Here is a 24334-nt window from a genome sequence, read left to right on the forward strand (position 1 = left end):
AAAGTGGCACCTATCTATATACTTGCATTTGCATGCTTTTAACTGCTAGGTTGGCAGAAGCTGGGACTAGTGATAGGAGCTCACCCCATCATGCAGCATTCAGGCCTCGAACAGCCAACCTTCTGATCTTCTGATTGTCAGAACTGGCATCTTAACCACTAAAACACTGCATCCCTCTACCTACATTGCAAACATGTGAATTAAGTCTCAGGATCTAGCTAGTTTTATGAGATCCAGAGTGAACAGTGACTGAGATCCAACAGCAACACTACAGCTCATAAAGCTCTGCTAGTTTTAGTGCACTGGAATTCTCCATTTGGCAGCTGTACAATGCAGCTATATAGGACTAGGATACCCCCTCTGCAGCAAATTAGGAGGCAAGGGGGCAGAAATGAACATCTTCCGGTGTAATTATGAATCTGGGAAAAAGTAAGAACTGTCATCCTTCCAGACCTTCAGTGTTACACTGTATGTCTTATGGTGGAGGCCTGGAAGGACATTAGCTGTCCCATTTCCCTAGTGATTCAACTGCAGCCAGCAGGTTCCCAACACTTCACTTGTCCCTTGGCCATAAATTAGCAAGAGGGGGGCAACAGCATCAAGCTGTGTTATGTCTGCGAAAGTCAACAAGAACATCCCAGCCAGACTGGTATGACTGATAAGGGAGAACTAGATTCAAATTCTTGCTCAGACATGAAGCTCACTAGACAACGTTGGAGCCATTGTTACATCGTGGCAGAAGAACTTCACACATGGGATTGCTGGAAGAATAAAGTACGATAATACTCTCAGGTTATAAATGTACTGATTAACTATAGAATATTTACATGTCTCTTTTAGCCTTTCCACATATAAGCACTATATTATTGGGCAGGCCATATATAAGTATTAATTTCGGAAAATCAATATAATTAGCCACAGTCTGTTACCTATCTCAGATAGCTGCAAAATGCCAACCAATTCCATGCCATGTAAAATTTAGAAGGCAACCTGGCATTACTAAATGAAGATTTCTTTTGCTTGCTTCCTATAAATTAATTCATCCTTAAATTGTACAAACAACATTTTCTAATGAAACTGTGTAAGCTAGTTAATTTGTATTCTTTAATTTCATTTTAGAAATATATACTTAGGCTCACAGAAAGTGTGACAACTGCCAGCCTGGTTATTCATGGAAGACATACTTTGCTTTATTAAATGCTGCCAAATATAATTGATAGCAATATTACATAGGATAATCAAGTCATACTAGAAGTAAACTAATGTCAGACTTTCAGGTAATCCATGACATTTTCTCACATATATACTGGAAAAGGTTTTACACAAGCACATTTGTGCTTGTTCTCATAAATAAAACAAGCAGTCTAGAAAGGGGTTGCCTTCCTATGACATACTGAAATGTATTATCTGTCTGATTTGAGACAGATAGTGAAAAGATACAATAGATGAGTCACAAGAATGAAATCAGCAAAATATATTATGCAACTACATCTAGAAAACTTTAGAACACTGTTGAATGCTTGTGCCCCTTAGTGGTGAACTATATTATTATGAATGACTACTGACAGTTGTAGCAGCATCTGTAAAGCAGTCAAGGTTCTTAAAATTATAATGTAAAACATGATTGCTATAATCTGCATGTTCATAGAGCCTACTGCATCATTACAACAATAATAAGCATTTTCATATACCATCAATAGTACAGTTGGAGAATGGCTCATTATCCATTTGAATTTGATCAGACATTTAGGTCCTTGCAATGCTTTCTTTGCAATGTAACAATGAAACTTTCTCTCCTTAAGAACAGGACAAAAATAGAGAAGGACAGGCGTGACCATGGGATAACGGTGGCAATGAGTTAATGAGTGTTACACAGAGGTAACAATTGCCTTCTGTATCCCTTTGTATGTAAGGAACCGGTCAAAGAGTATCCAGTTCTAGACCTCCCACATGCACCACTTGAATACCTGGCTACAGATGGATGATTGGTCACCTATCCAGTTATTGTGACAACATTTCACAAAAGTTTAAGGAAAGTGAGAGGAATATTCATGTTACTTAGTTAACTGATGATACAACACAAAATGAATTACAAAAGACAAAAGCAAGAGACAAATAAGTTAGTCTAGACGTGAGCAGTCTTTTCATATTGTGTACCTCTGATACTGGGTAACATAATAAATGAAATAAAGCTAAAGATTTCCTTCAGTCATTTTCTATCTGCTGTGATAACCAATATATAAATCAATGCCATATCACATTAGTAAGGAGAGCCAGTGTGATGTAGTGGTTTGGGTGTTGGACTAGGACCCTGGAATCCCCACCTGGCCAAGTCACATTCTCTCAGCCTCTGAGAAAGGCAAAGGTAAACCCTCTCTGAGCAATTTTGCCAAAAAGAAAAAAAACAACCTGTTTTAGGTTCACCTTCGATGTGGTGACTCAAGTGGGTAAGATACTGACTCTGTTGATTGCAAGATCGGTAGGTTGGCAGTTCGAGGCCTGGGTAATGGGCACTAGTCCCAACTTCTGCCAACCTAGCAGTTCGAAAGAATACAAGTAGACAAATAGGTACCACTCCGATGGGAAGGTAAACAGCGTTCTGTGCACTCATGCTAGCCACATGATCACAGAGCAGTCTCTGACAACGCTGGTTATTCAGCTTAGTAACAGAGATGAGTACCGCCCCCTATGATCAGAAACGACTTGACAACCTTGTCAGCGGGAAATATCTTTACCTTTACCTTTAGGGTTGAAAATTACTTGAAGGCACACAACAATAGCATTAGTAGCTATAGCTGGGTGGGGGCCATTATGACAGTATAAGAGGGAACAAACAAAATACAGAAGCCTGGATCCAAAGGGCCCTTGCATAACCAGAAAACCCTTCTGCTCACCACAGAAGGGTCCTCAGTGCCTGCTGACATCCCCTCTAGCAGCAGCTCTCCATTTTGATACTGTTCAAAATATATTTGATACTGTTCAAAAGGAATTCTCAACCTTCAAAAGCTGGGAAGAATGTTCAAGTATCTGCTGTAGGACAAGAAGTTAAGAAAGCACTGTTATGTGAACGGAATCCTTCTTATAGATGTAAAAGTCACAGTATGTGAAAAAGAAGGGGAATAAACTTGCCTTTTCCTGATACAACTTCTTTCTCATGTCTCCATCTAAATCCAAACTGTAAGAAAGATTTAAAATGTAAAATAAATATTTTGCACTAGCACATACAGCAAACACAGAACTACTCATTTCCAGGTACATGAAGGTACCAGCAACATCAGATACATCAGCTGGTCCAGGCAGCCTTTCTAGATCATAGTCACACACACACACACATGTATAGCATAGTATCGAGCAGTTCACTGATCTAGGTCCAAAACACACTGCAGAAATAATCCAGTTTGAGACTACTTTAACTGCCTTTGCTTAGTGCTCGGGAATTCTGGGAACTGTAGTTTATTATGGCACCAGAGTTCTGACAGAGAAGGCTAAATGTCTCACAAAGTTAGTTCTCTGAATTCTCTATCATTGATCCAGGGTAGTTAAAGTGGTCTCAAACTGGATTATCTCTGCATTGTGTTTTGGACTTTATTATACAGCACTGTTTATGTTATAAACAGGCATTACATATTATGATGACTGCTAGCAAAGAGACAACAGAAGTGATTAACTTATTAATAAATAAGGTCCATTATCAGCTGGAACAATTTCTCACGGCCCTTTCCTAATTTTTGATTATTTACTTTACAGTTTTAAATTCCATTTTAATCCAGAAGTGGGGAATGCATGGTCCTCCAGATGGTTCCAGACTCTAATTCCCATCTGCCTGAGCCTAATTTTCCTACACAGAGACTCTTGGAGCAAGCTCCATCTCGGTCTCAAAGTAAGAATTATTTGTTTGAGAGACACTGCTCGGTCTTAATCTTGACAAAAAACACAAGACAAATCCAAGCTGTTTTCAGGATGCTTTATTGCGGAGTTCTACACATTGTTTCATCTGAAGTTCATACAGGGAATAAAAGAAAATTTTGACTCTGAATTTTGTCTGGTTACTTGGGTTCTCAGATGACTTTCTAACTTGTTACCACCACTATAGACCACTAGGTTGGGAAGGCTGCTCTAGAATATTCATAGCTAGCACAAAAAAGCCCCACAATACTGGCTATTTCTTAGCTATATAAAATTTCTTCAATAGCACAGAATAGCTTTAAAGGGATATTAAATTCAGATATCTGAGCACATATTTCCACTGTAATATTTAAGCAAAGCATGTACCTTGTTCTCTTTGTATTTACTCAAATCTGCTATACAATACTCTTTGAATAATTTATCATAGTATTTCTTACTAAGCCTCTTCTCCCTGAAAGAAAAAAAATGTTATAGATTAAGCTGACAAAATAACTCAAAATAGGAACAAATTATTCAAGTGAAGACACCTGAAAGTCAGGGATACTAGCAAGTTTGTTCTGCATAATTATTAGTTGCAGTAGAAAATTAGAAAAAAGGGATGAACTGAATGGGAATAACTTAAAATGCTTAAATTAACAGGAATAATTTAAAATAAATAGTACATGTTTATTCAGAAGTCAATCCCATGAGTTTAATGGTATTTACTCTCAGGTAAGTAAATGAAAGATATCTCAGATTAAGGCCTATTCAGTTCAATGGTTCTTACTTCAGATTAGACAAACACCGGTTTGTGCTATCAAAGAAATTCAAAACAATTTTGAAGGCTCTCTCTCTTTTTAAATGAGCAAATTCACAGTATTTCAAGACAAGTTTACACTAAAGATGATATGTGTGAATTAAAATATGTGTGAAAGAGACAAAAGAATGAATAAGTTCAACTAGAGCCAATGTTACCAGTTCATGTCAGCTTCATCTTCTTCTCTCCACAGGAATCTATGGTTTTCTCTTATAATATCAAGATCAGTCTTGTCATTATCTCTGTTAAAAAATAAGATATGCTTATGTATCAAATGGATTTTTTTTAAAAAAATCTTTTTATATTTATTTAGCATATTTGTGTTTACCTTATATCCTGTTTTGCTTAAAAGACTGTGCACCCAGTGGGGGGAAAACACACAACAAGCAACAAAAAATTACAGCACTCTTTCCTACTCATATACTGAGAGAAATTGAGAGAAACTGAGAGATTAGGTACAGTGGGGCCTTAGTATCCACTGGGGTTTGGTTCTAGGACCCCCCGTGGATAACAAAATCCATGGCTGTTAAATACAACAGACAGTAAAATGGTATCCCTTATATAAACTGGCAAAATAAAGATTTGCTTTTTGGAATTTTTAAAAAATATTTTCAAACCTTGGATACTTCAATCTGTGGATAAAGAATCTGTGGATACAGCGGGCCAGTTGTACTTTGCATTTGGATGGGATTCGGATGGTGTAAAAGAAATAAACAGCCCACCTCAAGCTATCTGGCCAGAGAGGAGACTGGCTTTGGCTGGTTACATAACGTCTGAAACCAGCCCAGAGCTCAGAATGGAAAAATGTGGCTTTCACTCATACTTGTACTCTTTTGCATGGAACTAGCTATGTTGCTCTGGGATTAAATAAAGAATTTTAACCTTGATCTCATATCATCTTTTTGATGGGGCTTCTCCCTGTTTCTTCTGTAGTGCGTGTAGCCTCCCTGATCAACCTTTCCTAGCATCATTGTCTTCTCTAATGATTTATACCTTCTCATAATGTGGCCAAAGTATGACAGTCTTAGTTTAGTCATCCTGGCTTCCAGGGAGGTCAGGCTTCTCCTTCCTTCTTTCCTTCCTTCCCCCTTCCAAGGCTTCTGCCCCAGCTTGGCTTCGGGGGGGGGGGGGGGAGTCTGGTACCCAGTCAGCCAGAAGGAACCAGGGCCAGGGACTGAGTCTCAGAGCCCCTATCCCCAGGCTCAACATCCGGAATGGAGTCTCTGGGCTCTGAGACTGAAGCCCTGGACATGGCATTGGCTCTGGCTTCCTCTGCCCAATGGGGCTTGGCTTCGGGGGTGGTGCTTGGATTTGGAGCCCCATTGGCAGGAGGAAGCCAGCGCCCATGCCAAGGCTTGGGTCTCAGAGCACAGAGGATCCGTTCTGGGTGCTGGGCCTGGGGAAGGACTCTGAGACTCAAGCCTCAGTCCCGGTTCCCTCCGGCTGACTGGGCACCAGACTCTGCCCCCGAAGCCAAGAGGGAACAGAAGCCTCGGAAGGGGAGGGAGGAAGGGAGGGGAGAGGGGAAGGAAGCTGGAGGGGGTGAGGGAGTTCAGTCGAATTGTCTCCAATGGCGACATCGCTGTGTGCGCACACCACCAATGGAAACAAATCTGCAGATGGCAGGCCCATGGATACCGAGGTACCACTGTACACACATAGCCAAATAATTAGGGTTTTTTGCACACTGAAGTATACTCTAAGTACAAATTAAACATATAACATGAGCAGCCCAGTGAAAGTTACTTCAATCGTTACCAGTTTGTAAATGTAATGCAAACCCTATAAAGGAAAAGAAAATACTGTATTCCATTTTACTTTGACACATATGTACTCTCTGTTGCAAGCAAGCCAATTCAACATGGAATGATCATAAGTAAATTGTGCTACCTTGAATTAACCATGGCTTGGTTATGTACAGTTCAATCCTATAAATATTTACTATGTCCCATTGATTTCAATTTAATTTGCTGTCTTATTACAGATGTATAAAACTGCAGTCTTAGTAACTTCTGGATTACTCACCCTGAACGTCTGAAGTCTTCTTTTTTACCACCATAGTATAAAATATAGTCATTCACAAATTTCTTGTGTCTTGCATACTGAGAAAATTAAGGAATTCAACTGTAGTGTTTATCAATGGTCGCTTAACAGAAATTTAACTTACCAGCAATTAATGCATATGAAACAAAAAATATTCTGATGATAAGACAAACAGCAGAAGAGACATGCAGGAGTAGCTGTGCTGGGCATGTATCACTGATGGACTTTTGTTTGTAGCAGATGAGACAGAATCGAATGCAACAGTTATTGACAAGGATGGTTCAGTTACCCTGACAGTGAAGAAAACTATACTAGGCAGGTGAGCATTCATGGTTGTCCCCCTGATTTTGTGTGATTCACTCTTTCACTTAGATTTCTCAAGGTATGGTCCAAGTAGTTTCAAAGGGCCTCTTGACCCACTGCTGAGGCTTTTAGGGACTGCACTAAGGAGAAGGGAAGGAGAAATTTCATTGCGTGGACAGCTTTCTGCTAATGCAATTTTGAGTCACTTTTGCATTACTTTCATTGGGGCCACACAATAAGAACAAAAACTTCATATCAAACATTGGGAGCCTGTATTTTCTTTTTGAGTTACAGTGAGGGCAAAAATTTAGGACTTCAGGCCTGCTCTGAACTGCTAAATCACAGTTAGAATTTGGAAAGCCTCTATTCTGGATCAGAGTCTGAAAGCGGGGCAGGGGAAGGATTTACTGATAGGAGAAACAGAATACGGGGGGGGGGGGGATTTTCTCTTGATTAAACTCCACTTAGGACCTTATCACACTAGGTGAATCCTGCTCAAAAATGGGATTTAAAAATATAAAAAACCCACAAATGCAGGAGGTTTTTCAGAAATAACATGAAAATAAAGTGAACAGAAAGAAAGTGGACAAAAATGACACCTTTTTACTTTCAGTAAGTTCCCGAAAGGTACTGCAACCGCAATTACAAATTTCACTTACAAGCCTTTTTAATTCCTCCCCCCACCAATATTCAAACTGGCCTTTAGCAACTTCCCAGTGAATGTCACTAACATGCTAGCACAGTTTGTTTTGGAAAACGTCCCATGCACACAAAATTTACTGATAATTAACTTCACTTGAAAAACAACACCCTAGCTATGTAGATATCACTTCCTATTCCCACCAAACAAGACCAAGATAGCTGGAAATCTCTCTCTCTTGGGCTCTGCCTTATGAAACATAATTCAAAACATACTTTATAAACAAAACATCACACAAAACTGAAACCATATGCAAAATCAAGGTATTCTGAGAATACATCTAGAAAGAAAACAAAGTAAAATAGTAATGGTTTAAATCAATAAACAACACTTGGAATAGCTTTAAATCTAGATTAAAATATATATATGTATGACTGTTTCCTGTGCTTGCAAACTTCTTCCTAGAAATGTTTGTTCTGATTTCATGGTACTTTGCAGAGGTCAGTGCTTCATTTGCAATGACATGGGAATGGAAGTTTCCCCCCGCTTCTAGTACAGTTGGCCCTTCTTATACACGGATTCAAGCATCCATGGTTTGGAAATGTTCCAAAAAAGTATAAATTTCAAATATCAAGCCTTAATTTTCCATTTTTTATAAGGGACACCATTTTGCTATGTCATTATATTTAATGGGACTTGAGCATCCACGGATTTTGTTACCCACATGGGATCTTGGAACCAAACCCCAGCATATAACAAGGGCCTACAGTACCACATGTGGATTTGTGGAGCTCTCTCCCCTCTCCTTCTCCCTCCCTCTACTGTGTGTGATGGAATCAGTGCAATCTAGGGGTTAGAGTGCTGGAGTAGTACCAGTGAGATGCGGATTCAAAATTCCTTTCAGCCAGAAAGCAGCACAATCTTTGGCATATCAAATCTCAGCCTAATATATGTATATACCTCAGGCATATTGTGTGATAAACTGGACAAGACAGTTAAGTTATATACAGTGCCTTGAGCTCACTTGAGGAATATAATTGGGAAATATAATACATATAATAAGTATATATAATACATACAAATATAATAATATAATACACATATAATGAAAAAATAAATTAATCTTATCCTTAAAGTATTTTCATTGTTTAAAAAAATAACACAATATATATTTAAAGGATACAGCATCCATTGCTATTAAATGAAATCTTCGATTTCTTGCTTCTTCCCTAGTAAAGGAAAATATTAGTTCAGGTTGCATACTATGTGTTTAATGTTGTTCTGAAAGAATGCCATATGTACAACAAAGTACCTGTCCCATTCATCTGTCGCCACTTGTCTGTGAGCCACCTGGCTCTGTTTTTCCTTCTGGAAGGGCTTTTTAAGTAATGCATCTTCATTTCTTGACATTTACAATGGAAGAGAAAAAAAGTATAAATACAAAATCATTTTTTTAAATTACCAGAAATACATGAAATGTCTCTTGAACAATTTTAGAAAAACATATACATCTGCCATCAAGTTCTACTGGTTCTTTTGTATTTCTCTCTTTCTTCTGAATATGCAACTAGAAGGGCAACTGAACTCCTCAAAAGAACAAAGCTGCTGACACATTGCAGAATTAATGCAGTTTGGCTGTACTCTAACTGTTATGGCTCCATCCTATGGAATCCTGGGATTTGTAGTTTGTGTGGCACCAGAGCCCTCTAACATTGTAAGCTAAATATCTCACCAAATTACAAATCCCAGTATTCACATTTTTTTTCTAATTTCATCTAGAAGAGAGCTGAGTTGTGCTGTCTCTCCCTCTCTTGTTGTCTTTCTCTCTCCTTTGATTCATCTCTTTCTCTTTCTCTCCTTTCTCTTGCTTCCCTTCTCTCCCCTCTCCCTCTTTCTTGTCCTCCATTTTCTTTCTTTATTATCCCACAGGTGCAGAGGAAGGACTGACAAACACAGCTGCAAGACAAGGAGCTGATCCAGCGGGAGTGTAAGGTGGGGGAGGCACGAGAAAGGAGAAGCCAGCATGGCTGGAGAAAAGCAACAGAAAGCTGCTACAGACTCCTAAATTTACAGACTCTCAAAACAAAGCGGACTTTATGTTTGAAAGGAACTTTATTAGCAACCAAAAGAGAGAATTTGATTAGGTCTAACTGGTCATTATTAGGACAATACTGTATGGAAAACTCTTGAGGAGAAGCGTGGCTTAAAACGCAAGAAGAAAGGAGGAAGAAATGGTGTCTGCATTTATCTCCAGCGTCTGACTCTGTAAGTTTGGACTGTGACACAAAGGGAAAGAAATAGAGTTCAAAGTACACTCCCATCTTTTTTTTTCTTTTTCCTTTTATTTTATTAATTGTGTAATTGTGTAGCTTGTTTAAATCTTTTATTATTAGTTGGGACCACAATTTAATCAACTGCTTGGTATAAATACTTAGTATATAATCCTGAGAATACTATTTTTGATGAGTATCAATTTTAATGTAACAGAATAACCAATGTAACCCAAAGTATACTTACCAATATATAAATTTGAATCAGAGGGTTAATAGGTTAAGGTAATTTAAAGGGAATAAATGTAGGGTTCCTGACAAAATAGTTGGGGAGGCAAAGGGAAGTGTGGCATAGATAGGGTTAGGCTCAATTAAATAACCCCCTATTTATTGTTTATATTGTAATGAATTTTTTGGATTGTTTAGGGTAATTTTTATATTACTGGTACTGGCCCCTTGCTTCTAATTGAATCCAAGTACATATATATATTTCCCTTCTCCCTTTTATGTCTTTGGCTGGAGTCATATTGACCTTTCGTGAATTGGATTTGATTACTTTTATTTGCTTCTGCATTCACTTTCCACATAAAGGAAATAATTAACTTTGACTGATGTAATACCTAATTTTTGTCTAATCCTAAGTCATTCTCCTTCATAAAATATCCTCTCCCAACTCCCCCTCCTTTTTTTTTTAACTTATCTCATCTAAACAGATTACTTCAGTAAAACATCAAAATTAAATACGTTGCAAGTCAATAGTGTTGCTCTTGAGAAGAAGTAATCCTTTTCCCCTTATTCTTTTTTTTCTTTTCTTCGACTAATTACACAAAATCAATAAAACCATAATAAGTGGCCAAGAGCTACGCAATAAACCTGTCATAGATCAATTAGTAGGTTGACACTTTTACTCCTATCATTTTTTCTTTGTATCAAGATGGCGTCAGGAACACGTAAAGCCGCAGCAGCAGCAAGACAAGGACTGCCATTGAATTATCGGAGACCTTCAATTGAAAACTCCTTTAAAAATACGGATTTATCGGAAAATATGTTTGAAGAAATGAAGAGATTACTGGCCGAGACGAACGAGAATATTTTCAAATCAGGTGAAGAAATTAAACAGGAACTCAAACTAGAAATGGCGGAAATGAGGAAGTGTTTAGACAAGATGACGGAGGACATGAGCAAAGTAAACGGTAGATTTAAGAATGTGGAAACCCACACTGGGAAGATGGAGAGAAAAATATCTGAAGTAAAGAATGAGCTTTTGGAAGACCAAGAACAAATACTTAGATTACAAGTAAAACAAAGGGAAAATTGTCTTAAACTGAAGGGCTTGATTGAGAAACCTAATGAAAATCTCTATGTTGAACTAGCCCCGATTCTTGCAAAATTCATTGAAGAGCCGGAAGCCCAGTTCCCCTGGGAATTGGACCGTATCTATAGAATAAATTCCTATGTAGCCAAACAAAAGAAGTTACCCAGGGATGTAGTTGTATATTTTGTGCGAAAGCAAACAAGGGACCTTGTCCTACAACAAAGTTATAAAGCAAAACTCATAGTTGATGATAAAGAAATCTTGATTCTTAAGGACATCCCCGGGAAAATTTTACGCAGAAGGAAGGACTACAATTTTCTAATTGACAACCTGAAGCGATACGGCATCTTTTTTAAGTGGGAAGAGATTGACGGTGTGCAGGTTACTTGGAAACAGAAGAAAATCAGAATTAACTCAGTGGAGAAAGCCAGAGACCTTTTAAAGGAAATCCAAAAAGAGTTGGAGAAGGGAGGAGGAGAGGAAGGAGATGAGGCAGGGGGAGGAGGGGGAACAACGCAAGAATGACATTAATATATTGTTGCCTAAGTGGGATAAGCAATCTAGACTTTGCCTCCCTACCAATATGCACTAATTCGCACTAACCCATTTTGATTTATACTAACTCATAAAGGATTATATTGATCGATATCTAATTGGATAGCACATATACATATTTCTCTTTTTTTTTTACTATTTTCCCTTTCCTTTTCCTTCACCCAATAAAAATTTAACTACAAATCTAATCATATTACAATTAAATTGTAACTATCTGAGAGAATTAAGAAAATGCAATATATTAATTAGAATACCAGATTACGTTCCAAAGCAGTACAATTATTGATATCGCTTACATATTTGCTAATTTTGCTAATTATAAAGATGTTTTAATAAATAAAAAACCCTTTTTGAACTATCTTATCTCTTGTATTCTAGTATCTTATTGAAGTAGCACTGAATTGTAAATATATGTTAACACTTTAAGCAATGAAGATCATTTCTTGGAATATCAAAGGCTTAAATTCACCCCAGAAAAGAAAGAAAGTTTTTCTTTTTTTAGAAAGAAACCAATCAGATATTATTTGTCTCCAAGAAGCACATATCAGAACCAAAGATTCAAGATTAATCAAAAACAAAAGATTAGGTAAAGAATATATTTCATCAATTAAGCAAAGTAAAAGAGGAGTTATTTTTTACATCAAGAATCATATTGAATCTAAAGAAATCTTCAATGATAAAGACGGTCGATATTTGGGAGTCGAAATCAGATGGAAAGGAATGAAATGTCTCTTGGTGGGCATTTACGGTCCCCAAGAAAACAAGAATGATTTTTATAAAAAAATACAAAGGTTAATAACGGATCTGGACTATGAAAATGTGGTGCTGATGGGAGACTTCAATGGAGTTATCCAACCTAAAGTAGATAGATCTTCAGAGAAGCCGATAAAGGACACACAAGGGAAATTACCTAAAAAATTTTTTGATTTGGTAGAGAATTGTAGCCTAATTGAAATATGGAGACATTTATACCCTAAAGAAAACTGCTTTACTTTCTTCTCAGACAGACACCAATCCTTATCGAGACTGGATATGTTTTTAGTATCACAAAATTTATTAAAAGAAGTAAAAAAAATGGAAATTCTCAATAGAATCATCTCAGATCATAACCCTATAACATTAAATCTGATTGATAACAGAATAATCAACAACTGGTACTTAAATGAGGATTTACTAAAAGACGAGAAAATTGTGGACGAATTTAAACTAATGTTTCAACAATTCCTGATAGAAAATAAGGATAAGGAGGTCCATCTGTCAACAGTCTGGGACGCAGGTAAAGCAGTAATTAGGGGTTTCTTCACGAAACACAACATAAAAGTTCAAAGAGATAAAAAACAAAAGTTAAAAGATTTACACAAGCTCCTTAAGGATAAGGAGATGGATCTACAAAAGTTTCCGAGAGATAAAAAAATCCAAAGAGAGATCAAAGTGATCAAGAAACAGCTGGAGCTGGAGGCGTCTGATGAACTAAATAGAAGACTAATGATATCTAAGCAAAAATTCTTTGAACATGCGAATAAAACGGGAAAATGGCTAGCCTATAAACTGAAGAAAGATAAAGAAAAGAAAGTGATTAACAAGATTAATTCAGACAGAGGAGTAGTTACCCAACAGGAAGAAATCAAGGAAGTCTTTAGGAAATTCTACCAGAACCTCTACAAAGAAAACCAAGTGGAGCAGGAAGAAATTAAAAAATATGTGTCATTGTCGAACATTGGAACTCTGACAGATAATCAGAGGACACAATTAAACCGACCAATAGCAATTCAGGAGGTTTGGGATGCAATTGATTCGTGTAAAATAGGTAAATCACCAGGTAATGATGGTTTATCAGCAAAATTTTATAAAACATTCAAATTTGAATTGGGACCCATCCTGCAAGAAGTTATGAATAAAGCTCTGGAAGAAACAATTCCAAGTTCATGGAGAGAGGCAGAAATAATAATGATCCCAAAAGAGGGAAAGGATACCCTAGATCCAATGAATTATCGCCCAATTTCACTTCTAAATAACGATTACAAGATCTTTGCCACAATTCTAGCAAATCGCCTAAAAGTTTGTCTAAAAGATTTAATCGATATTGACCAAAGGGGATTTTTACCCCATAGATTTATGAGAGACAATTCAAGAATCTTGTTAAATATTCTGCAGTATTATGAACGTCATAACGACAAACAATTAGGCTTACTTTTTGTGGATCTAGAAAAAGCCTTTGACTCTGTTAATTGGCAAACTCTTGTAGAAGTACATTTTTCAATTTTTCTATGAAAAAAAGCCTAGGGAAAAATCCCTTTCCGCATTTCTTCTCCCCTGGGCCTTCACAATTCTGAGTATCATATTCTCTGCAAATATTGAGGACTGAATATGAACTACAGTTCACCTGGGCTCAATCCAGGCCATTTTCAGTATAATAAAGATCTATGGGAATTTGCTGAATACAGTGGGCCCTTAGTAGCAGCTTTGGTTTGGTTCCAGGAACCCACCCACCCTGACACCAAAATCCATGAATGGTCAAGTCCCATTAAATACAATGGCATGGTGAAATGGTGTCCCTTGTATATGAAAGCAAAAATCAAGGTTTGTGTTTTGGAATTTATTTATTTAATATTTTGGGTCTGTGGATTCAAATCCATGGAGATGGAGGGACAACTGTACTACACCCACATTTAACAAGAGCAAAGACTATTCAGACTGGGATCCAGAGAAAGATTTTCAGAACAGAAAATGCCCCCTTTAGTCACATTTATTTTTCTGCTGCCAAGCCTTTACAAATGATTGAAGTTAAGTTCTTAATGCTCTGGGGTGCTGGATTTGAAGGCTTTAAAGGTCTGTATATAACGAAGAGTTGGGACAAGCATTCATGGAAATCCTAAAAGCAACTTTCTTTCACTGACTTCCCACTTCTGGATAAAGGCTCGCCTCTTATTATTGTAGGATTTTATTTATTTATTTATTTATTTATTTATTTATTTATTTATTATTGGATTTATTGCCCTCATTTCTCCCAAAATGGGACTCAAGGCAGCTCTTCTGCTTTATTTGTATGTATGTTTCATTATTTTTGCTTTTGTTGTTGTTCCTGTATGCTGCCTTCAGCAGAGAAAAGGTGTCTAAGACATTTTAATGAATAATCAATTATTGTTGTTGTGTGCCTTCAATTATTTTAATAAATAATCAATATAAATGCATAATAAATAATTGTGTATAGGATGGCACTTTCAGCTGCAGGAAAGAAGGACAGAAGAAAATAATCTAACAGTGGCAGCATTTCATTTCCTTCTAGCAGGTGTCTTCAGCCAACACAGCCTGCTGTCACCTGGCCTTGGATACTCTAATCTCTTGTTTAGCAGCTTGATGAATTCTCCTGAGATGTGCCAGAAGAGGAGACAAGCAAAGAAGCCAGCCAACCCTCTATGTAGTTCTTGGAGAGATGAAGCACAGAACTGTAAGGAATGAGATGGCATGCAGCCACCAGATGGACAGAGCAGCTCTCTTTTTCTTTTCCCCTCCCACTGCTCCTCGGAGACAGCAAGCTTTGTTCAAGGCAGAGGGAGTATGAAGACAGGCGAATCTGTTGTTTGCACACATAAGACAAACTTTACGATACTGCTTCTGTAATGTGTTTACCTGTTTTTCTGCTTGTCAGCTTTCTCTCCTGTTTCATCATCGCTAAAATCAGAGTCATAGCCACCATGGCCAAGGATCTAGGGAAAAGAATGATGAAAATGTAGAATCCAATACAATTGTAGATTATCAGGACCGACTTTAAAAAAAACCAATGTCATTGGGGCTAAACAGACCACTCCTTTGGAGTGACCTGCTGCCACCCCTTTCAGCTCTGGATCAGGGCCGCAACAACTACATGCCGCAGCCCCGACCTCACATTTCCCCGACGCTAAAAGCAACGGCAAAATGCTGTTCCTTTTTGTGCTGGGGAAAAGGCACCTTTGCCCCCACTGCGGCACTTTCTGGCGCTACTTTTTGCACTGTGTCATCTGGATGCAGTGCCAAAAGAGTGCTGTGATGCCGCCCGCCAGGCAGTCGGGTACATAGCATCAGGGCAGTGTCAGGGCATGCATCGTGCGGACACCACACCCCCACTTTGCCCTGAGGCTGGCGTATAATGCCAGTCTGTACAGCCCCAGTGTTCCTTATTCAGTCCATGTCCAAATTCCTCATCTATAACATACTTAAGGAACTAAAAAAAGTGTTAGCAGAGCCAGACTATGGAGTGTCTGGCATAATGGCTTCATAAACAAAGGTGAGGTATGGTATGGGCATCAACAGAATTCTGCATGCTCCTTCCCTGAAATGAGGGGATACAATGCTCTTCTGCAATCAATAAGCACAACATTGGGGATTGGGAAGATAAACAGAGTCATGCCCACTAGTACATCACCTCCTTCAAGGTTCTTCAATAAGAAAACATCTGTGAAGCACACTGAAGGTGAGTACAGTACTATGGTAGAAGGCAAGCCTTTCTGGATATTCACAACAGAGGGCTACTTTCCTTCCTGTCTTTTCCAATGAATTGTCAGTGCAGCTGAACATAAGAAAAAATGTGAGAGTGCTAACAATAATTGTATTCTTCTGCATATTTCCCTGTCACTCAGCAGAGGTTGCAAAGAGACTCTCAAAAAAATCTAAATATTTGACACTGCAGAAGAAGATCCTCTAACAAAACCCATCTATTGTCCTGGACAATTTCTCTTTGGGCATACATACATTTCATTGAGAAACATTTTGCAGCCAGTCCATCACTGACTCCTTCAGGTCTTTGTACAACATCCTAGCAATATTCTTTTCCTGACTGAGCGTTCCTCATCCAGGTTGCACCTGTTCAATGAACGCCTCCAAGTACAATGAATGTTACTGTACTTTTATTCCATTTAATGTGAAACCATACAAAACAAGAGATCCTATGCCATAAGGCAAGCATCGAAGTACGTTCTGTTCCCAATTTCTCACTCAAACTTTAGAAATAAGAAGCACAAATATGCAAAGCATAACACTCACGTGATCAAATGACATTACAGCCAGTTAATAAATCAGTGTGGTCCTGGATGTTACTTCTTTAACAGAAAATTTAACAGAGGCAGAAATAACATGGAAATATACTCACCCCTCCATATTTGCGGATTTGCTTATTCATGGATTTAATATGTTCTCTCTAGGAATATCTAGGTCCCCCGATGCAACTCTATGGTCAACGTTAACTAAACGTTGCACTGAAAGACCTAGAGATTGCTAGAGAGAATACTCTACTAGGCCTTTGTAGCTCCTCCAGTGCGGTTTTATGGTCAGTGTCTGTTGCACATTGACCACAGAGTTAATATTATTTATTTATTTATACCCCGCTCTTCAGTGGAGGACCTAGAGATTCCTAGAGAGGTGTCTCTCAGGTAAAAACACAGTGTTTTTGTTATTTATGGTTTTGCCATATTCATAAGGGTCTTGTGCCCCAATCCTAGTGAATATGGAGGGACAAGTGTAATAGGGATATGTTCCTACTGCACAAAAAAAGAAGGACAATTCAACATGTTTTAACAAACTTTTCGCAAACTTCTAATTCAAAACTAACAACTGACACATGTAAAATTAAAATAATCAGATCAGAAAAGCTTTCAATAAGGTCCCAAACACACTGCAGAAATCACACAGTTTGACACTGCTTTAACTGCCCTGGCTCAGTGCTAGGGAATCCTGGGAACTATAGCTTGTTGTGGCACCAGAGCTGCTCTGACAGACAAAAGGCTAAATGTCTCACAAAACTACAGTTCCCAGGATTCCACAGCACTGAACCAGGGTAGTTAAGGTGGTGCCAAACTGGATTATTTCTGCAGCCTTGGTCAGTAGATTTGTACCCCTGTACTCCACTCTAGAATTAATACAAATTTGACAACATTTTAACTGCCATGGTTCAATGCTATGGAATCCTGGGAAGTGTAGTTTGTGGCATCAAAGCTCTGTGGCAGAGAAGACTAAATGTCTCACAAAACTACAGTTCCCAGGATTCCACAGCACTGAACCAGGGTAGTTAACGTGGTGCCAAAATGGATTATTTCTGCAGTCTTGGTCAGAGGATTTGTACCCCTGTACTCCACTCTGCAGGATTAATAAAAAAAAATTGACACCATTTTAACTGCCAGGTCTCAATGGTATGGAATGCTGGGAAGTGTAGTTTGTTGTGGCACCAGAGCTGCTCTGCTGAAGTGGCAGTTGAGCAATAGAACGCCTCCTCCCCTTTCCCTCCTCCCCCTCCCACTTACAGCCCCTGAGAGCTTCATTTCGAACGTTCCAATGCACCAAGCGCCCCTCTCCCAACGTCGTTGGCTGCTTGGGAGGAGAACCCGGAACGCTCAAGCTTCGCCACTACTGCGTCCGTCACCATAAAAGGTCCCCTCGGAAACGCTAGCTCGAGACGGAAGGTTCCGGGCAACAAAAGACCCGCTTTGACCCCACTTTTAACTGCTATGGGTCGTTGCTATGGAATTCTGGGAACTGTAGTTTTTATGATATTTTATATATATATATATATATATATATATATATATATATATATATAATTTTATTGAGACTTTACATACAAACATATAACAAAAATCGTGTCACAAACATAAAAACAGCCAATCACATAAAGCAATTAGTTACATATAAAGAAATAATTTAAAACACATTTTGATTTCTGGGCTTTGTTCTAATTAATCATTCTTAGTTCTTAATCTTTTCTTATATGGGCCTGAACAGACAGGCCAAAATAAAGCTGCTTCGGGTCACTTTGGAGGTATGCTGTTTAAATGACAGACGCATCTTAAGAGGCCAGAAGCTGCGCCAAAGCTGTGTTCCAATCCTTAGGACTGGAGCGTGGCTTTTTCATGGCTTCCAGCCTCTTAGGACGCATGCAGCATTTAAACAGCCTACCTCCAAAGTGACCCGAAGCAGCTTTATTCTGACCTGCCTGTTCAGGCCCTAACTTTGAGAAAGAGGTTGTAGCATAAGCTTTCCTAGACGAGAGGTGTATCCACACTGCAGGATTAATTAAAACAGTTTGACACCTATCCTGGCTCTGTCCTACATAATCCTGGGATTTGTAGTTTGGTGAAGCACCAGAGCTCACTGCCAGAACAGGCCGAATACCTCACCAAAGTACCATTTCCAAGATTCTGTGAGATAGAGAGCTGTGAAAGAGATGTCAACACTGCTTTAATTCTGCAGTGTGGCTATACCCTTAGTCTACTTCCTCCATTTGTAGATTGCTGCCCTACACTCTTATAGCACTGCTATTCCAAGTTAACTGCTCTGGCTGCCTCCTGTTGCATTCTGGGATTTGCAGTTTAAGGGGGAGCATTTAGAATTCTCAGCCAGAGACCTATGGCCTCACTACAAAAAACAGAATGCAACAGGAGGCAGCCAGAGCAGTAAAAGTGGAATAGCAGCACTATAAGAGTGTAGTGCAGTAATGTGGCCAGTCTAAGAAAGCTAATGCTACAACTTCTTTCCCACAGAATTAATGCAGTTTGACACCACTTTAGGTGCCCTTGGCTCCCACAGTGACCAGCTATCCTAAGCACAGAGAAGGAGAAGGCACCGCAAAATGGAGGACATGACCAAGTAAAAGCTGAAACCCCTCATATAAATATAAATTCATGCTTCTTAGTGATACTCAAAAGGGAGGACATTTTTGGAATTCCTCCTGGACAGAAGACTGAGTGTGGCTTGCCTACTCATGGTGGTTGTGCCTACTCTGTGTCCTCTTTTTCTGGGGTATATCCTACATTTAAGATCTGGTCATCTTGCTGGTTCCATGCTATGGAGCCCTGGGATTTGTAGTTAGTTGTGGCTCCACTGCTCTCTGACTGAGAAGGCGAATTCTCCTCCAAAAATTCAAATCCCAGGATTCCATAGCATGGAACCAGGGCAGTTAAAGTGGTGTCAAACTGCACTATTTCTGCAGTGTAGATGCAGCCTATGAAAAAAGGATGGGAATGGCTCCAGGGCGAGAAAGAAAAGTAACATAGAGTAGGCACAACCACCAAGAGTAGGCAAGCCACACTCTCTCAGCCTCAGAGGAAGGCCATGGCAAAGCTTCTCTGAACTCATATAGCCAAGAAAACCTCATGGTAGGCTCGCCTCAGGGCAGGGCAGGTCTCCTCCTCTTCCAGGACATGTCCTCCATTCCAACCTTCTGTCCAGGAGGTATTCTAAAACATCCTCCATTTTGAGCATGACTAAGAAGGGACATTTCTAGGAGTGTTTGGAGCTTTTCTTCGAGTCCTGTCCTCCTTTTTTCTTGAATGTCTTCCATTTCGTGGTGCCTTCCATTGCGGTGAAGACATCTGGGAAGAAGACCAAGCTTTTAAAGTGGATTGTAGGAGCCAGTGTGGACTAGTTGTTTGAGCATTGGACTATGACTCTGGGTTCCACCCACTGGGTGGACGCATCACACTCTTTCAGCCTCAGAGGAAGGCCATGGCGAGCCTCCTCTGAACAAACTTTGCCAAGGAAACCCCATGAGAGGGTGGCCATGAGTCAGAAAGGAATTGAGGACAAACAGCAGTAAACAACAACAACAAGGGGTCTAGGTGAGTGAGTGGGAAGGGAAGGGCCAAAGGAGAAATGGGGCCATGGAAACCCACTGGGTGACTTTAGGGGAGTCACACTCTCTCAGCCTCAGGAAAAGGACATGGCAAGTCTTTCTTTTGGCAAGAAAGAGAGGGAGAGAGGAAGGAGAGAAGAGGGAGGGAGGGAAAGAATATGGAGGGAAGAAAGGAGGAAGGTAGGAAAGAAGGAAGGAAGGGGAAGCAGGGACAGGAGTAAAGAAAGAAGAAGGAAGGAAAAGGAGAGAAGGAAAGAAGGGGGAAGGAAAGAAGATAGAGGGAAGGAAGGAAAGAAGATAGAGGGAGGGAGGGAAGGAAGGAAGGAAGAAGGGAGGTGCTCTGGACTCCACAACAAACTCCAACTCCCAGAATTCCATAGCCTTGAGCCAGAAAGCGTTAAAGCAGTGCCAAACCAGGTTAATTCTCCAGTGTAGATGCAGCCCAGGAGTTGCAGAACACAGCAAACTTCTTCCCTCCTTCCAGCCTCAGCAAGCAGCTCTCTCTTCCTGCCACTCGGAGGCTGGCAGTGCTGCTGGCTGCTCTGCTTGCCTGATTCTATGATCCTGCCAGTAAGAGAGAAAGGAAATTGCCCATCGTGTGTCTGGTCAAGGCTAGGACATGGGAGTTGTAGTCCTGGGTTCAGAGGGATTGAGAGGCCTCACTGCAGGGCAGGACCCCTCCTCTTTCTGGCCCTGTGGATGATGGGAGACCCAGTCCAGTGTCCAGGGGATACACTGTAAATCCCATTGGCAAGAGAACAGGCTACTTCTGCCTTTCAGACCCAGTCTGCCCCAAATCCTTTCTGAGGCCAGAAAGCCCTTTCTTAGGAAGCCAACCCCGAATATCCCATTAAGGGCAGGCTCTATATCTCCCAAGGCTCCCTCCCTCCAGGACCCCCTTCCATCTTCCCCTCCATCTCTCTCTCTCTCTCTCTCTCCCTGAAGGCCTCAAACTGACAACTGCCAAGCCCTCAAGCACAGGCAGCCATTTTGTGTACAGCTTGTGACTTTGGGGAAGAATGTTCTGGAACCTTCTCTGGGTCTTCCTCAGTTGAAGAGAGGCTCCTCTTTCTCTCCTGAGGCTCCAGAGAGAGAAGGAGGCCAAAAGGAAGGAAGTGTGTCCCTTTGTGTGCCTTTTGTGTGTGTATTTTCTGAGAGGGTTTTCTTATTACACAGCTCTGCTCCTTCTAGTGATCATGGGTTTTGAAAGGGGTCAGAAATGGGGAGGAGAGTTTTAGTACAAGCCTTATTATTATTATTATGATTATTATTCACTAATATTGGGCTTTGAGTACTATCCCTGTTATTAATAACTGTTTTAATAGTTGTCCAGTAATTTAATGGCATTTCATTTTGGATGGGAGTGTTAGGGTTTGGGAGATCATGAAACATGTTTTTATTGTACTGTGTGGATATTTTTATTGTAAGCTGCTAAAAGGTGGCCATTCTTGTGTAGTAATTGTCTTGTGATTAACTCCCACAACAGCCTTGTAAGGTAGGCTTCATAGGCTCCTAGGGCTGGAAGGGAGCCCCAAGGGCCAAACAGTCAGCCCCTTTCTGCCCTCCAAGTCCTCCAAAGAGATGGCCATGCAGCCAGAGACTCCTCCAATGCTCTTGGAGGCAACGTCTCCCATAGATTTGCCAAGAGGTCATGGGGCCCACAGTCCCATGGGAACCGGTCCTTAACCCCCACCCCCACCCCACTTTGGGAAAGGAGACCCCCTCAGCCCCTGGACTATTTACTACCGGGAGTTACTATGGCTGGGACTCAGAGGACTAGTTTCCTAGGCATTGTCACCTTCTGCCCTCCATGGCCATTTGCCATGTGCTCTATTCCCACTCGATGCTCCTTTAATGCTCTTGAATGGATGCTCTTAGTGAAGGGGCCTGAGGGGAGGAGCAGGGGGTCTGCATGATTTAGGTTTCCTGGGCATTGTCCCCTTCTGCCCTCCATGGCATTGGCACTGACCTTTTCCCCATTGCCTTCCCTCCCTCAGCCCTTGGACCTCCTCCTCCTTCGCACTCAGAGCAGCCCTTCTCTGCGGCCGAGGAGACGGCCTCTGACCCGGGGAAGCTCCGGCCATAAAGGACGGCAGAAGAGCCCTTTCTGAAGCTGCAGAAGTCAGTGTCTTTGTAGTTAAGGTAGGTCTTTATTCCTGGAGCTGAAAGAGGACCTTTGCTGAAATGCTTCAGCCCAGGATTGTGTGGAAAGGTTGCAGCTGAGAGAGTGAGCCATGCTTTGCAAATTCAGTCTCTGGCAGCATTGTCTTCCCAGAAGGTGGAAGTGAGATCTCCAGACCCAGACACATGTGCGCCAGTGAGTCCTTTGTGTGGGGACTGTGTGCGTATGCGTTGTTTACTAGAGCTTTGCGAGGTATTTGTTTCACTGGGTTTATAAAATGAATTTACATAGGTCTTCACATCCCAAAAATGAGCATAGTCCAGGATGCAGTCTTCCCTCATAAACCTATACAGAAGAAGCAACTGAAATCCAGAATAAACTCAGCTATCTAAAAGAAAGGAATTTTGAACAAGCAAACAAGCCAAGAAGATGGCTTGCCAATAAAACAAGGAAGTTAAAAGAACGAAACATCATTACGGAAATAAATAAAGATTTGACATTAACATCTGGCCAAAATAACATTAAGAAGACCTTCCAAAAATCCAATGCTAAATTGTACAAAGGATCTCAAACATCTAGAGCCAAAATAGAGGAATTTTTGGAAAAGGCTAACTTAAAGCCACTTTCAGACCAACAAAGAAATAGATTAAATGGACCGATCACAACAGCCGAAATCATCAAAGTAATAAGAGAAAGTTTTAAAAAGGGAAAACACTGTTCTCCTCTGAGGGCCACTGGGAAGCTCAGGAGGTTTCAGCAGATGATGCGCTCCTTTCACATCTGGCTACAGGGACATAGCCAGGGTCCTCTCCAGCAGGGACGTAGCCAAGGGGGGGGGGTTCTTGGGGTCCGGACCCCCCCTTCCATTAGAAAAATGAATGGTGTGTGCTGCTGCGCCGCCACATCCAAGCCCCATTATAATGGTGGCAATTAGTCTGAAACCCCCCCCTTCCTAAAATCCTAGCTACATCCCTGTCTCCAGTTCCCATCCCCTGACCCCCCTCCACTTTGCTCACAAGCTACTGACTACAGTCAAGGTGGAGACTCTGGCGGCATACGTTAACGTGTTGGCTCACGTCATAGCAATGTCAGAAGCGTTTTAACATGGGGTATCTGTTGTGTAGGGGAGCTGCAGTGAATCTGTGCTAGGTCCAGGGGGTTTGTTTGGTGAAGAGGGAGGAAGGGGATGCCCACCTCTGCATCGGCCCAAAGGAGGCATATGTCACCTGTGTATCTCACTAGCAGCATGCTTTTCCTCTCTGTGTCTTTGAGCGATGCAGGATTTCTTGACAAACCAAGCCTAACCCTAGTCTCTTTTCTCAGGAACCATCTCGGCCTCCTTGTACACAGCTAAGGGGCATATTTTACTGGAAGAGAACCAAGTGCAGGGCCACCAGGAACCCCCTGCGCCCCTGATGGCCAACACAGAGGCCAAGCGGAGGGAGCTGGGCTCCCAGAGAAAGAGGCTGTCGAAGTACAAGAACTCTTTGGTGAGTCGCCATCCAGACTATTAGTTTCATCGGTGTCACTGCTGGGCCAGTTCATGAAAGCAAGTGGAGAACATAATGTCCCAGTTTGGCAGAGACAGTCCTGGTTAACCCTCTCTCACCCCACTTTTTCAGGGGCTTTTAAAAATGTCCTGGTTGCTCTCTCCTCCTCCCACTTTCCCCCTTCTCCTCAGCTCTCTTGGGTTGCTGCAAAATGACTTCCAAGGAGTTTGCAACCCATTAACCCAAAAGAGGAGGAGAGGAGAGAAGTTGCCAGGGTCTTCCCTTGCCAGGAGGC

At 40.7% G+C, this 24334-nt stretch overlaps 1 protein-coding gene across 3 annotated transcripts in view; it reads right to left on the reverse strand.

Moving 5' to 3' along the window:
* Positions 1-24334, reverse strand: part of LOC149318682 (protein FRA10AC1 homolog) — a 45966-nt gene that overhangs the window by 14176 nt on the left and 7456 nt on the right. The window contains exons 1-8 of one of the 3 annotated variants that reach the window (XM_089510265.1): positions 18101-18233; positions 15459-15535; positions 9001-9090; positions 8872-8917; positions 6728-6804; positions 4861-4944; positions 4273-4357; positions 3130-3175 (exon numbers count right to left, since the gene is read on the reverse strand). In XM_089510265.1, coding sequence (XP_089366391.1) covers positions 3130-3175; positions 4273-4357; positions 4861-4944; positions 6728-6804; positions 8872-8917; positions 9001-9090; positions 15459-15535; positions 18101-18118 — 523 coding nt within the window. In that variant the 5' untranslated portion in view covers positions 18119-18233. Of the gene's footprint in view, positions 1-3129; positions 3176-4272; positions 4358-4860; positions 4945-6727; positions 6805-8871; positions 8918-9000; positions 9091-15458; positions 15536-17965; positions 18020-18100; positions 18234-24334 lie in introns of those variants that run through there. The other 2 variants (XM_089510266.1, XM_089510264.1) reach the window with 2 other exon arrangements.

The sequence above is a fragment of the Sceloporus occidentalis genome, unplaced genomic scaffold (assembly GCF_023333645.1).
Source record: "Sceloporus occidentalis isolate IW3139 unplaced genomic scaffold, rSceOcc1.0.p SCAF_2, whole genome shotgun sequence".
NCBI classification, from domain to species: domain Eukaryota; kingdom Metazoa; phylum Chordata; class Lepidosauria; order Squamata; family Phrynosomatidae; genus Sceloporus; species Sceloporus occidentalis.